General features: G+C 44.2%; 1 protein-coding gene across 1 annotated transcript in view; it reads right to left on the reverse strand.

Annotated features, from left to right (window-relative positions):
• The window catches only part of STAB2 (stabilin 2), a 161,415-nt gene that overhangs the window by 99,505 nt on the left and 49,127 nt on the right, over nucleotides 1-12,783 (reverse strand). The window contains exons 12-19 of the mRNA XM_057557591.1: nucleotides 11,482-11,631; nucleotides 10,073-10,216; nucleotides 9,608-9,664; nucleotides 9,333-9,458; nucleotides 4,807-4,860; nucleotides 4,442-4,522; nucleotides 1,971-2,123; nucleotides 90-152 (exon numbers count right to left, since the gene is read on the reverse strand). Of these exons, the coding sequence (XP_057413574.1) occupies nucleotides 90-152; nucleotides 1,971-2,123; nucleotides 4,442-4,522; nucleotides 4,807-4,860; nucleotides 9,333-9,458; nucleotides 9,608-9,664; nucleotides 10,073-10,216; nucleotides 11,482-11,631 (828 nt within the window). The remainder of the gene's footprint in view (nucleotides 1-89; nucleotides 153-1,970; nucleotides 2,124-4,441; nucleotides 4,523-4,806; nucleotides 4,861-9,332; nucleotides 9,459-9,607; nucleotides 9,665-10,072; nucleotides 10,217-11,481; nucleotides 11,632-12,783) is intronic.

Consider the following 12,783-nt stretch of genomic DNA (forward strand, 5'->3'; position numbering starts at 1 on the left):
CTTTTAAGAGGGGAAGATGGAAAGGATGAGAAACCACACCAGCGGGGTTGCTTGGGTGACGTGTGCTTCCCTGAAGCTGTCACACTCACTGTGGGCTCAGAGTCGGCAGGACATTTGCTCCAATACACCAGGGAACAGCTCACACAAGTGCCCTGGAAGGAAAGACTGCAGGTGAGTACAGGCGTCCCTGTAAGAGGGAGTGGCAGGCCACGTGTCTGTCCTCATGCATCCTCCCGGTGAAGGGGTCCCACTAGTGTACCACTCTTGGCCTCTCTCCCCGCCCCTACTGCCTCCTCACCAGAGAGAAGGAATTTGGGAGAAGGAAGTGGGGCTGCTCAGAGCAGCCCCTACCTCACCCTCTTTCAGGGTCAGACAGGCCTCAGGCTTCTGGTCGACCCTCGGCCGTGTAGAGAGGCACCTGCCACTGAGGGGACACTGCAGTTGCCCACCTGTGCCAGGGATGTAGTACTAGCATTGGCCACACACTCAAGTCCCTGTTCTCCAATTAGCTTAGCAGTAACGAGGCTGAACATTGAATCTCTGCCTTTCAGTCTCCTGGGCTTCTTCCTCCATTGGTTCTGAATTCAGGAGGAAGAAAAGGGGTGTGTGCCTCCAAATCTCTCCAGATCCATTCTCTGACCTTCTCTACTGTGTGATGTGCTCCAGCAGGTGAACCTTGAAGGATGGTGTCTTGGGGCCCCTTGCCAATTTCCAACTGGTCTTGGTGAGGTGCCAGCAGGATATTGGTGGGTAGGAGGAGAACAAGGTCAAGGTATTTCTTTCCTGCTCCCTCTCTGCTCGAGCACCGTTCCTACAGTTCCTGATGGTTACCTCTTCTTCCATTCTCCCCACTCTCACTGGGTTCAGGTAACTCCAGCCCCTCCCCACCCTTGACTCTCTGGTGGTAATGGTTTTGTGCCAGTGCTTCTCCTTGGACGCCCCAGCATCATGTGCTTGCTTCCTCAGCCCTGCCCACCCCTCTGTAGCAGCTTCTTCATTAAAGTCTCTTAACTTGAACCCTTGGGATAAATTCTGCTTCCTGCAGGGACCCTAACTAGTACAGAGACTTATTAATTAAGCCTCTAAAATTCAAACATACATGCCCAAAGGCAGCTATGGGTTCAGCCTGCTGAAAACTGAGACTTCTAGAAGAGACCAGCTGCTCCTACTGTTTACTAGTTCTCAATACTTTCCAGAGAATACATCTGTACTTTTAACAGACCTAATGGAAACCACCCTAAACCACACAGAGCAGACTGATTTGACTTTAAACCCAGAGAAAATAGTACAAGAAGACCTCAGTCTAAGGCAGCTATTGGGAAGCCCTTCTTATTTAACCAAAATTCTTTTGGTTGTGGCTCAAACCCACATCTTAATTCTTTTCTTTGGGGAGATGTAGAACAAGTTCTTGAACGACCTGCAGAAAAGACTCAATAGGAGTCAATAATTAGACTTGTTCAGAGCTCCCCTGCCACCGAGCAGCTGCCATTCAAGTTCAGGGAAGGAAGTCTGGAGGACAAGGGCAGCCCTAACTCCTGCCTTGTTGCAGGGTTGCTCTGCTCCTGGTTGTTCAAAATCTTGTTGAAATTTAGTTGCCCTGATTAAAACCAGCTGAGCCAAAAAGTTGCAATGGAAACAGGAAACCTTGATTTTGGACTGCTGGCTTCCAGAACTGTGAGAGAATACATTTTTGTTGCTTTAAGCCACTTAGTCTGTGGTAACTTGTTATGGCAGCTCTAGAAAACGAATATACCAGGGTAGCAACTATCAGTTTGGAAATACCCCCAGGAACTTTGGTTCACGTTTGATGAGATACGACCTCAGACCCTCCTGCCTCTTCACAAAGACGGAAAGGGCTTCCGAACGAGGCTCAAGTGTGAAACTATCCTCGTCAGCTCCCTCAGAATTGTGAGAAGTGTCTGCTCTGTGGGGCTGTTTAGGGTCCTCATTGAGCTTCCTAGTTTTCTTACCAGTTTCATCTCTCTCTTTGTTTCATCACATCGGTGGGGCAGGATTGGGACGATGGAGGGAGGAATAAGGACTCCAGTCAGTGTGTAAATCCGGCCGTTTTTGGCAACGACCTCCATTTCTTCCATTGCCACATCATTTGCCAGAATCCGTCCCTGGAAGGAAGCAACGGCATCTTTCATCTTTCTGTACTGAGGAGCACCAGGGTCCCCAGGCAGAGCTGAATGGCGGCGACCTCTCGAAAGAGCCTTCAACTTCACTTAACTTTCCACTGAGTGGAAGATTGTGATGAGAAGGGCTTGGCTGACAGGGAAAGATGAATCTGTTGAATGAATTCTTGACTGACTCCAAGCAAGGATGTCCTTGAGGAAATGGTCCTTGCCGGTGCCGGACTGGGGAAGAGGCATAACTATTCCAGCTCTGCAATATGTTTGCTATGAGACCTTGGGCAAACTGTTTTACCCCTGTGGTGAAATGGGGATCCGTTCTTTCAGATACATTTAGTGGCCTTGTACCAGACTCTGCTTTAGGGTCTGGGGAGATATCAGGGAACAAACCCAGACAAGTTCCTGCTTATACTGTAGGCGAGGGAGCAGAAAATGAACAAATCAGCAAAGAATTCTGATCTTTACTTTCCTCCCAAATCTGCTCCCCCAGCAATATTAATGGCAGCACCATCCTTCTGGGGGCTCCAATCAGAAACTCAGGAGTCATCTTTGGCTTCCTCCTTCCTCATCCCCCATCCAGTCTATCAGCACCTTCTGCTGGTCTGCCTTTCAAAATACCTTCAGAATTCAACCACTTCGTACCATGTCTCTGCTACCACCCTGCTCTGAGTCACCATCATTCTTTTTTTCACGTTAAAAAAATTTTTTTATACCATTTCTAAAGGTTACTTTCCATTTACGGTTATTAGAAAATATTGACTCTATGCCCCGTGTTGTACAATACTTCCTTGAGTCTACCTTACACCTCGGCCTGTCTCCCCACTAGTCGCCATCATTCTTCTCTGAGTTATTACATTCACCTCCCAACCAGTCTCCCAAAACGTATGTCTGATCATGTCATTCCACTGCCCAAAATCCTCTAATGGCTTTTTATCTCATTCAAAGTAAGAACCTACATCCTGGTCCCAAGTTCTTAGGCCATGTGTGACCTGACCCCACCTCTCCTTCTCCCTCCTACCGCCTTGCCCTCCTCCTACCTCTCTCCTTTCCTCCCTCTGCTCTGGCCCTGAGGACCTTGCTGTTCCTCAACCCGATCAGCATGTGCCTTGCTTCGCACCTTTGCACTTTCTGTTTCCTGTCTCTGGAATGCTCTTTCCCCAGCTATTCACATTGCCTGTTCCTTCATTTCCATCAGGTCTTTGCTCACCTATTTTCTTCTCCATGAGGATTTCTTAGACACTTTATCTAAAACATCAGCCCCACTCCCACTTTCTAGTTCCCATCCTTGCTTTGCTGTTTTTTGCCTCAGCGCATACTACTCTCTGATATATGATATATTTAACTCACTTATTATCTATTGTCCTATGTACTAGAATGAAAGTTCCACGCAACCAGGGACTTTTATCTGTTTGCTTACTGGTCCAACCTTGAGGGCCTAGAATGGTGTCTGACACATCTGAGGCACTCAACAGAAACTTGCTGAGAGAATTCCCTGGTAGTCCAGTGGTTAGGACTCAGTGCTTTCATGGCCGTGGGCCTGGGTTCAATCCCTGGTTGGGGAACTAAGATCCCACAAGCTGTGCAGCTTGGCCAAAAACACAAAACAAAACAAACAAATAAAACCAAAACAAACAGGAACTTGCTGAAAGGACGACAGGGTATCATCATCACCATCCACAGTGAATCAACAGGAGACATAATCTCTATGCTGCCATATTTCTGCTGATATTACAACCCTGAGGAGTTAGCAGAATAATACTTTGAGTTTACTACATAAACTCAAAGTTTGAGTTTCTTATATAAATCATGTTCCCTCCCACCTCAGGGCCTTTGCACCTGCTCTCCCTTCCGCCTAGAACTCTCTTCTACTCATCTCTGCCCAAGTTCACATTACTCATCCTTTCAAGCTTGGCCAAAGCATCATCTCCTGACTGAGGACTTCTAGATTCCCAGATCTGCTTGGCCTCCTTCTGCTGTGAGCCCCCACAGCCCTCTTAACTTCCTCTTGGGGCCCCTGTTTATAACTGTAATTAAATAATTAACTGGTCACTAATTAGTTGCTTAAAGTTGTTTTCCTTGCTGGGATGTAAGCCTGTTTTTTTCACTGCTTTATTCTTGGCTTCTAGTTCAGACTCACACATGGAGTTGCTCAGCAGGTATCTGCTGAAAGACATAACAAATGAATGAAATAATCATAAAGAGTTGAAGCCCGTGAATTAGCGTCGAGGTAGGATAACCCGATGAACAATCATAAGCAGAGAAAAATGCATTTGAGCAATGACGTCAGCAGTAGAGTTTTCACCTACGTTGTTGGTCGTGTTAAACCGTATGATCTGGTTGGCCATGCTCCTAATGTGAGGGGTCGAAATGAGGGCAGCCACTTCTAGCTGCAAGAACAAGAGAACAATAGAGACACTGAGAGCGGCACCCAAATCCTCACTGGAAAAAATAGCTTGAAAGCTCCTGAAATAAGTGACAGGAGCTTTGAGGTCACGAGTTTTTGTGGCTTGGAAGACTTCTTTGATGACAGGCTCATTATTCACTGCTCAGCGTGTGCTCAGAGCACCAGATAAAGAACAACTGTCACACGTTCTCTAGCACTAAAATATTGGAATTTAAGGTCAGGTATCTTGAAAGCAAGGAAAAAATACCACAGAAAAGTGGGGCTGACCTGGGTGAACGGGACAATATGGTATCTGACGAGTTCCAGAAGCTTCCGAGATCCCTGCAATGGAATCAAAATACTTCTTTAGTCACTGAGGAAAACACAGATTTGCCTCTCTTGTTCAAACTTCCTCAAATGACTTTGGACACTTGGTCAAGAAAAACAAATGACCCATAATCTCTTTACTGGGAAGTCCAGGGTGAGAAAAGCCCCATCCCCCAAATAGCTAACATTCACCAAATTTTTACTTTATGGCAGGGGCTATTCTGAAAACATTATATGCACATCTCATTTAAGCCTCCCAACAGCCCTGTGAGGTGGGGATACTATTGACTCATTACATGTGTGCTAACACTGAGTTTTAAAGCCATGTCCAAGGTCACAAAGCTAACTTAGGATACAAGCCGAAGAAGTAACTCAAGCTCTCGGTCACCTTGCTCCATCACCTCTCTCCATGTCTAAGGCTACATTCTAGGTTTTCTAAGACAGCCTCAGTTTATGATTCTGTTTCACTCTCTCTAAATAACCATGTGCTTGTTAGACCATGTACTGGTTATTTAGGAACATACAGTCCTTGTTAGGAATATCTGGCCAGGACTCTTTCTCCTTCTGTGTTCTCATGGTACATGTTCATCTCGCCATCAAGGTCCTTTCCAGGGTTTCTCCTGCTTCAGGAAACAGAAGCAGCAGTGGAGAAAAAAGAGAGTCTTGGGACCCTAAGCAGGATGAGCAGTCCCCATGCAGGTGCCCTGGAGACAGTGTACGGAATTGAGGAGCACAGGACCACTCTCCCTGGAGGAAGAAGGCAGCAGCAGTGGCGGGCGGCTGTGGTATGTCTGTAATCTCCCAGCTGAATCAGAGCTGGGGTTACAAGCTTCGAAGCGCTGAATTCTGCTGCTTCAGTGGCACTGCCATGGTTACTCTATCTTGGAAAGGTGAAGGATGACAAATCAAGATCATAATAACCTCCAAGAGGCTGACCATGTTAGGGACATGTTCCAACAGCATGAGGTCCCAGGTGGAGAGAAAGCCCTGCCGAACCTGAGTTCCATTCACTCAGACCCCTCTCTCCATTCCCCCTTGGCCCCTACGCCAGGGGGAATTACCTGTAAGTAGAGTGACCACACATCCTGGTTTGTCTAGTACAACCCTGGCTTTTATACCTATCATCCTGGCAGCCCCATTCACTCTCAAGAGTGTCCTGGTGTGGACACTCGTCAGGCCACCATATCTATACATCAATAGCATTATGTGCAGGGCAAGGTTACCAATAAGAATGTTGAAGTTGACCACCAGTTGGCCAGCCCTGGAAGTGATAGTTTCTGTAGCTCTGGTTCTGTTACCATGAGACTCTGAGCAAATCACTTAGCCTCTGTGTCTTAACTTCCCCTTACAGCTACTTTATGGTACCCAGAAGTGAGGACTTGCAGGCAGAAGCAATGCCATTACACGTTTGGATGCTAAGTGGCAGAAAGGGTGGGAAAAAGTGGGGACCGCTGGAAAATACCAGACAAAAGTAGACTGCAAACTCCCAGAAGGCAGGGACTGGGTCTGTTACTGTGTCCCCAGCCAGCATAGTATAGGGCACATGACAGGACCTACATAAACATTTGTGCCAATAAGTTAAAAGGAGGAGGGGAAGAGTCCTGAGAAGGGCACTGAACTGGACCTCAGGAACCTGAGTTTAATTGTGGTTCTGCTTGTGTGTGACCTTGAGCAAGCCACTCAGCACCTCTAGTCTGCAAAACAACAGGGTTTGTATGGACCCCTTCCACGCTCTAATTCTATAGAAAGACCTTATCAACTGGATAATCCACTTCTAAAGCCTCAAGAATTAATTGGCGTTGGATCCTTTTTACAAGAAACAGGAGAATGAAAGGGACAAAGGAATTGATCAGCATCACTCTGCCACCTTGTGTGCCTGCCACCTCATCTGGCTGGGGGCCATATCATTCAGATAGAGTTTAGTCCAGTGAGGCTCAGGTCGACAGGATGTGCTTTCAGGCGCTGTCGTTGGAGAGCCTTTTGGTGCAGTGCATTCTTTCCTTTATGAGGACATTCACTTCCTACTTGCTGTTTTAGATGAAAACGAACAACAACAACAAAAACCAAGCCTTTTGGTGCCAGAGACAGAAAGGGAAAGTTTTTCTACCAAATTGTGACTATGACTTTGAACTCTGTAAATTCACCTCTTTTTGTCCCATTTAGCTTGCAAGGTCTTTGTGAATTGGCAAGGGCTGGTCTCTTGCTCCCTTTGCTCTTATTTCTGTCTAGTTTGGTGATGAAGTCATAAACTGGGGCTTGTGATCGACAGCCATGGTCTCTGCAGGGATGGGATAGTTCAGAACTGAAATTTTGCTTCAGAGAGAAGCAGAAAGATACACTGGAAAGGAAACAACGCATTCCCAGAGCAGAATTAGAAAGTATTCTTCTAATGAAATCATTTTTTTTTCCATTTCATTGGCATAACTGATGGGGATCTTCTTGTCTCCAGCTGAGGTTCCTCCCTGAAGATAAAGCTAAAGGATGCTCTTAAGATGGGTGGAGAGAGAAGGAGCTTCCCATAGGTTGAGGAATTTTAACCCATGCTGACTCTGGACCAGAGAAACTGGTAGAAATGATGGTTCTATTCCTCACCTAGAAGTTGAAGTGGAAAAACTGTTTTAGACTCAGGATAAAGAGACTTGAGGTTTTATATTCTTTGCGAGTAGAAAGATACTGCCTTTGAGAGAAATGAGATTGAGAGCCAGGGGCAATGGTGTGCTGGTAAATCCCTTCTATGGGGAAGAAAATAAGCCCTGATTTATAGTGTTGGCCAATTTCCATGGTGTCAATATTCCTACCAAAGGCTGATTTCAAGCTACCGATGGGATCTCACTGAACGGGAAGAGACATAATCTACTCTCCAGAGCCTGAGTGAAGCATCTCCAGTCACCATTGGAAGGAGCTACAAGGAGAAAGAGAGGAGCTTCCTGAGCCAAGGTACTTGACAGAAAAGCAGGGAGGCTGATCTTTTCTATCCTAGTCAAAAGGCTTTGTTTTAATTTTAAATGTACCCGATTAGGTGTCTGAGAACTCCTTTATTATTATTAAAAATATCTGTATCAAATTAGAAGCTATGCATTCAGAGAAGCCATATAATCTCAGAATTTTAGTACCTTCCCAGGGGAGAAATGATTACTTCTTGGATTTAAAATTAAATATGAATGTGAGTTCTAAAGAGAAGAATGATAGTTTTCCTGTAATAGCTAGGTTTCAGGAAACTTGAGTGTGAATCATATTTTTAAAATAACACCCTAGTTTAAAGGCACTGGGGAAATCTGACTTTTTAAATGGAAACCTGTAGCAAATCTTCACATATCAATACGTTTAACATCTGTTTGTAATGTAAGAGATTACCTTCTGACTTAGCTCCTTGATACCTATTTTTTTTAATCCAAAGTATTCTGAATGCAAGATATCCTTGTAGGTATCTGAAAGTATTCCAGAAAGGGAATGTGAGCCTCTACATCATTCAGGCAACAAGTTTCTGAGTGCCAAAAAACAGTGTGACCTGGGATACCTGAGTTAGAAAGTTGGTGCTTACCAAAATGTCTATTTCTGGGCCTCATTCCACTGCCACGATATCAGAACGCTTGAGGTGAGCTTCTGGAATCAGCTTATTTAACAAGCTCCATGGGTAATTCTTAAGCATACTAAAGTTTGGGGATCACTACTCTAAAAGATTCAGACCCCCTCATTCTATATAGTCAACACTGATCTATATGAGGTCATAGGTAGTTTTGCCCCACTGCCAAGATGGTAGCAGGGTCTCAGGGTACTGAAAGAAAGCCTGTGGTCCTTCCTGTAATTCCACTATTTGACATTCTAATGAAAAAAATTCCATAATTAGCTAACCTTCGTTTCAGTTTAAGGCTGATATTTCTGGAAGAGGAAACACTTTAAATGGTATCAGTCATTTATACCCTAGAGTGAAAGAGTAAAAAATCTCCTTTCTTGAGGAGGACGTGAGAGAATTGAAGGTTTATGGTGTATAAGGAGAGGGTTATTGTGGAGAGAACTGAAAAGAATAGAAAGGAGAGTCGGGAGCCCCTAAAAATAACATTTATTCCTTTTAAGTTTAGCCTAGACCTGGCCCAGAATGCCCTACATTAGGCTTCATTTTCTAGATGATTTTAGAGTTGTAGGGAACTTAAAATTATGATTTTGCTATTAAGAAATATTAGAAGAGCCAGGACAAATCAAACCAACCATTCAGAGCTGGGGTTGCAAATAGATTTTATTTCCTGTGCCCAGCCTGATTGACTGGTCTTATAGCTACTTGGAACTCTACTGAGGAGATTGTAGCCACATTGAGGCTTAGCTCCAGAGTACTGTGATTGATTAATGATGTCTGCCTTTGTTTTGCAGAAGGGTAGATGGTGATACATGTGCTACTTATTTGTCATCCTTAATTTAGAAAAAGCCTGTATGGACAGAGACTGAAGCAGTGATCCTGACATGACACCATTAAAGTCAGTAGGATACAATACCTCTGAAGAAAGGAGATAATCGAGAGTGCCATCCTTCATGTTATTCAATGCTTCATCACTTGGAACAAAAACGGTATATGGTCCACCAATCCCATCCTCATCTAAGATATGTCCCACACTGGTTTCCTGCATTTGAGAAATGAAAATTTATATCTGCAACCTATCTCAGATAAATATCTGAATTCCCCAGCAAGTATTTATAATTGATACCCCCAGCTAATTTTACAAAGGACTGGACATAAAACACTTTCTAGAAATTCATGAAAAGTACATACCTCTAACAAAGATCTGAACTTGCTGTATCTTGGTTGTAGCATTGTCATTATGGTTTGCTAAAAAGAGACATCTTGCTTAAAATTCAGTGAAAAAGAATAAGGTGGTTTAGGAAGTATTTAGATGCTCTAACATGAAAAGACTGATGACAGGGTTTACATGTAAGTGTGGATCTCCTCCATAAAGCACAAGGGGTAAATTTTCACGACAGCTGGTCTGAGTTGTCAGGTGTGACTATGAAAAAGGTCACAAAATCAACATCTTTCCTACACTTACTATATGCCTTTCTTTCTCTCTCAGAGGTGCCCAGAATTCTACTAAAAACAGAAATTATCCCGTTTTCCCCATGGTTGGGGTCCTAGTACAAGCACATAGTGCTGGCATTCATTTTCTTCTTGGCAATGACTCTCCAGGGAGCAAAGGGAGATGGATTTGAGGTGACGTCACTTTTACCTGAAATATCTCACCTCAGTATTGCTCTCAAACGTGGGCGTCACCTTGTCCATGGCTCTGTCGAGGATGTGCAGGAGCCCGTTGGAAGCAATTATGTTCCCTTCTATAATTTTCACCTTCTTTTTGCCTCCATAGAGTTTAAGCTTCAGGTGACTGTCCTAAAACAGCAAGGAAAAATAAAAATTAATGTGTGCCCTTGAAAAATCGAGCACTGGATTAGAAGAAGTCTTTAATCCTTGGGTTCTGCCATTTATTGGCTGTGTGATCTTGGATGAGTTCCTTATCCCCAAAATGGGAATGATGGTTTCTGCTCAACTGAGTTCACAGGTCTTTCATTAAGATCAAATGAGATAACATATGAAATCACTTTTGACTACCAGTGATTGCTAAATGAGAATAAGGCATTATAGTCTCCCCGCCATAGATGGCAAGCTACAAAAAGGCCCCAAACTATTCAATTTATCGTAAATTCATTACCTACTTTAGTGTTTTGGACAGAAGAGGCACACAATAAAACATATTTGTTGAATGAATAAAGGAATGAATGCATGTCCTTGTGAGAAAGGAAACCACATCTTCCTCTGTCTGTCTGTCCGTCCATTCATCCATCCATCCATCCACCCTCACACACACAGTACAACCCACTGGTGAAGGATTCAGGCTTTGGGGTCAGGCAGACCTGCTTTTGAATCGTGGCTCTGGTCCTTACTGTGCGACCTCTCAGTTTTCCCATTGGAAAAGCCTTCATAGGGCTGTTGTGAGCCTTACGTAACACAAATCCAGATTTACCCCAGTACCTTGCATGTAGTAAGTGCTCATTAATCTATCAACTATTGATATTTGGTGAAATGCAACAGGATAGGTCATAACCCCTCCCCACACACACACTCTCTCTGTTGACTGACCATGTGCCCTTCAGCTCAGTAAAATCACAAAAAGAGTTATTTGTGAAAGAGGAGGAAGATATTTTAAAAACAAAACAGAATTAATGGCATTAGGAGAGATGCAATGTTGAGTTGGAGAGGATGGATAAACCCCAGCAATCTAAAGCAAACAATCCATTTCCTTTCGTAAGATGAGTGCTGATCTGGCTTTCTGCTGATGCTTCCAGGAAAAAGGTTTACTGTAAATTTCTCCTTCCTGCTGGCAGTTGAATGATGGTTGTCTTGAAAACTAATTCAGACCAGAGCGAAATCACTTTACAGTTCCCTTTCTGTAACAGTCCACCCCTTCTCCTACTTGACCCTTTCCTGTGTTGCTCTCCATTTTTTTCCTGTGTAGGGAAGTGCTCTGACAAGTAAGGAACAAGGAAGGGAGTTCTTCGGAACCTTTCATGACCCCTGGACACCAAGAGAGAGCTGGCTATGGCCATCGACTCAGTGAGCAGCTTCATTCTGGGAGTGAAAATCAGAGAGACCCTCACCTTATCACCACTGAAGATTTCCCCTGACTTTCCGGTCAAAGTATAGAATGTGTCTGTGTTATTCATTTGCTCGGTGCTCATCTGCCCAGCAATTATGTGGAGTTTCACAAAGTACTGAGCAGCTTCGTTGTTCAGCAAAAGCTCTTTTACCTGAGAAAAGAAAGCCGATTCCTTCAGTCTCTACTGTGGTTTGAAGGGGAAAATGAGGTTTGTGATTCAGGTTATGACTTGTTTAGCATCAAAAACATCAAAGTTAGTTCACCCTGACTTGAGTTTGGGCTCTTTCAGATACAGACGACTTTCCCAGAGATAAGCTGCCCTAAGCCAGGGCTCAAAGGGAGCAGAAATCTGGAGGTGAGGTGCGGTATGCTCTCAAACCATGGGGGGTGCTCTGGGAGGGAACTGGACATCGTGGGGAGAGCACAGTGCTGGGGCCAGGAGGACCAATGTGGTTGGCCGGTGCTGAGGGGTCAGTCATCTTGAGCCCAGGAAGCAGCTGGGAATGAAATATGAAATTGTGGGAAAAGACCCAGTAGAGTGGACCGATGGAGCTTCTGAAGAGCAAAATTAAGATTTTTGAAATCCTTTGGATCAAACTGATGTTTTGTCAATATTATATTGTCAACAATCACTCAGAGACCTTTTCTCAACTCTGTGCAAATTCAATCTGTACATTAAACAAGAGACCACATGCAAAGTGTCTAGCCCAGATGCCTTCAATATTCACCAGTTCTCCTTCCCCACAGGAGACATGGGAGTACATCTCTGAAGACTAATGACAGATTCGTCTTGGTCGGATGAATGGTGGTGGCATATTAGGAGGAGAGAGTCTGAAACTCGCTGGGTGTTAATTGAACGCAGCACAAATTATGATCACAAAATATCTTGGATATTTTTGTGATCGTATATAAACCAATACAAACCAATTTCACACAAATCAGTGTGTTCATTACCTACATTAAACCAAATCTAAGTATTGCACCGATACCATGGGAAACCTCCACTGGGCACTATGGGTTTCATTCCCACTGGTTGACATCATCTGAGATAGCAGCCGCTCACATTGAAGACTACAATTCTCTTCTAGTTTCCCCTACCGCTGTTACCATTTATGATGATTTTAAAGAAACAAATACCTAGCTGGTACGTTAATTTAATTCTTTCTGTGGGAAGTGAGCAGTTTTGCATTATGCAAATCTTATTTATCACGTGACTACAGTTGAGGACCCTTAGTGATTACCCTTGAGGGGTAATGACTGGAAGGGAGCACTGGGGGAGGCTTGTAGGGAGCTGGAAATGGTC

The sequence above is a fragment of the Balaenoptera acutorostrata genome, chromosome 11 (genome assembly GCF_949987535.1).
Source record: "Balaenoptera acutorostrata chromosome 11, mBalAcu1.1, whole genome shotgun sequence".
Taxonomy (NCBI): Eukaryota; Metazoa; Chordata; class Mammalia; order Artiodactyla; family Balaenopteridae; genus Balaenoptera; species Balaenoptera acutorostrata.